This window comes from Poecilia reticulata, linkage group LG7, assembly GCF_000633615.1.
Source record: "Poecilia reticulata strain Guanapo linkage group LG7, Guppy_female_1.0+MT, whole genome shotgun sequence".
NCBI classification, from domain to species: Eukaryota; Metazoa; Chordata; class Actinopteri; order Cyprinodontiformes; family Poeciliidae; genus Poecilia; species Poecilia reticulata.
Window position 1 is genome coordinate 2,408,103 of NC_024337.1, and position 400 is coordinate 2,408,502.

Below are 400 nucleotides of genomic sequence, written 5' to 3' on the forward strand. Positions count from 1 at the left end.
TGGTTGAGATAGGACCACTATCACTACATYACTTGATGRCAYYGTTCACTGTTTGTTCTGCAATTTTGGCTCAGCAGGTTTTTTTTYCCCTTGACTGGTTTACTGAGCTGAAATGCAACTGCARCTTTTTGRCTTTTCAAASGATTTTGATCATACTTTTAGATATACTTTGAAACTCAGAAGCCTGTCGAATTGCTGAATTTGCAGTCATGGCAGAAAGCAAAACTTCAAGCTCAAGTCGTCATTTTCTCTTCCTCGCCGATGTTTGTTCCTGCTCCTCCAACCCATGTTCCTGATGGCCTGGAGGATCAGGTTAGAGCTGCTACAGAGGGAAATAATGCAGCTTTTTCAGCCTTTGCTTTTCTGACATATTAACAGTTCCAAGAAACTGGATTACTGA

The 400-nt window shown here is 41.1% G+C and overlaps 1 protein-coding gene across 1 annotated transcript in view; it reads left to right on the forward strand.

The window, feature by feature from the left end:
- Positions 1–261: 261 nt before the first annotated feature.
- Positions 262–400, forward strand: part of LOC103467057 (deleted in malignant brain tumors 1 protein-like) — an 8,236-nt gene continuing 8,097 nt past the window's right edge. The window contains exon 1 of the mRNA XM_017305632.1: positions 262–312. Within this exon, the coding sequence (XP_017161121.1) occupies positions 262–312 (51 nt within the window). The remainder of the gene's footprint in view (positions 313–400) is intronic.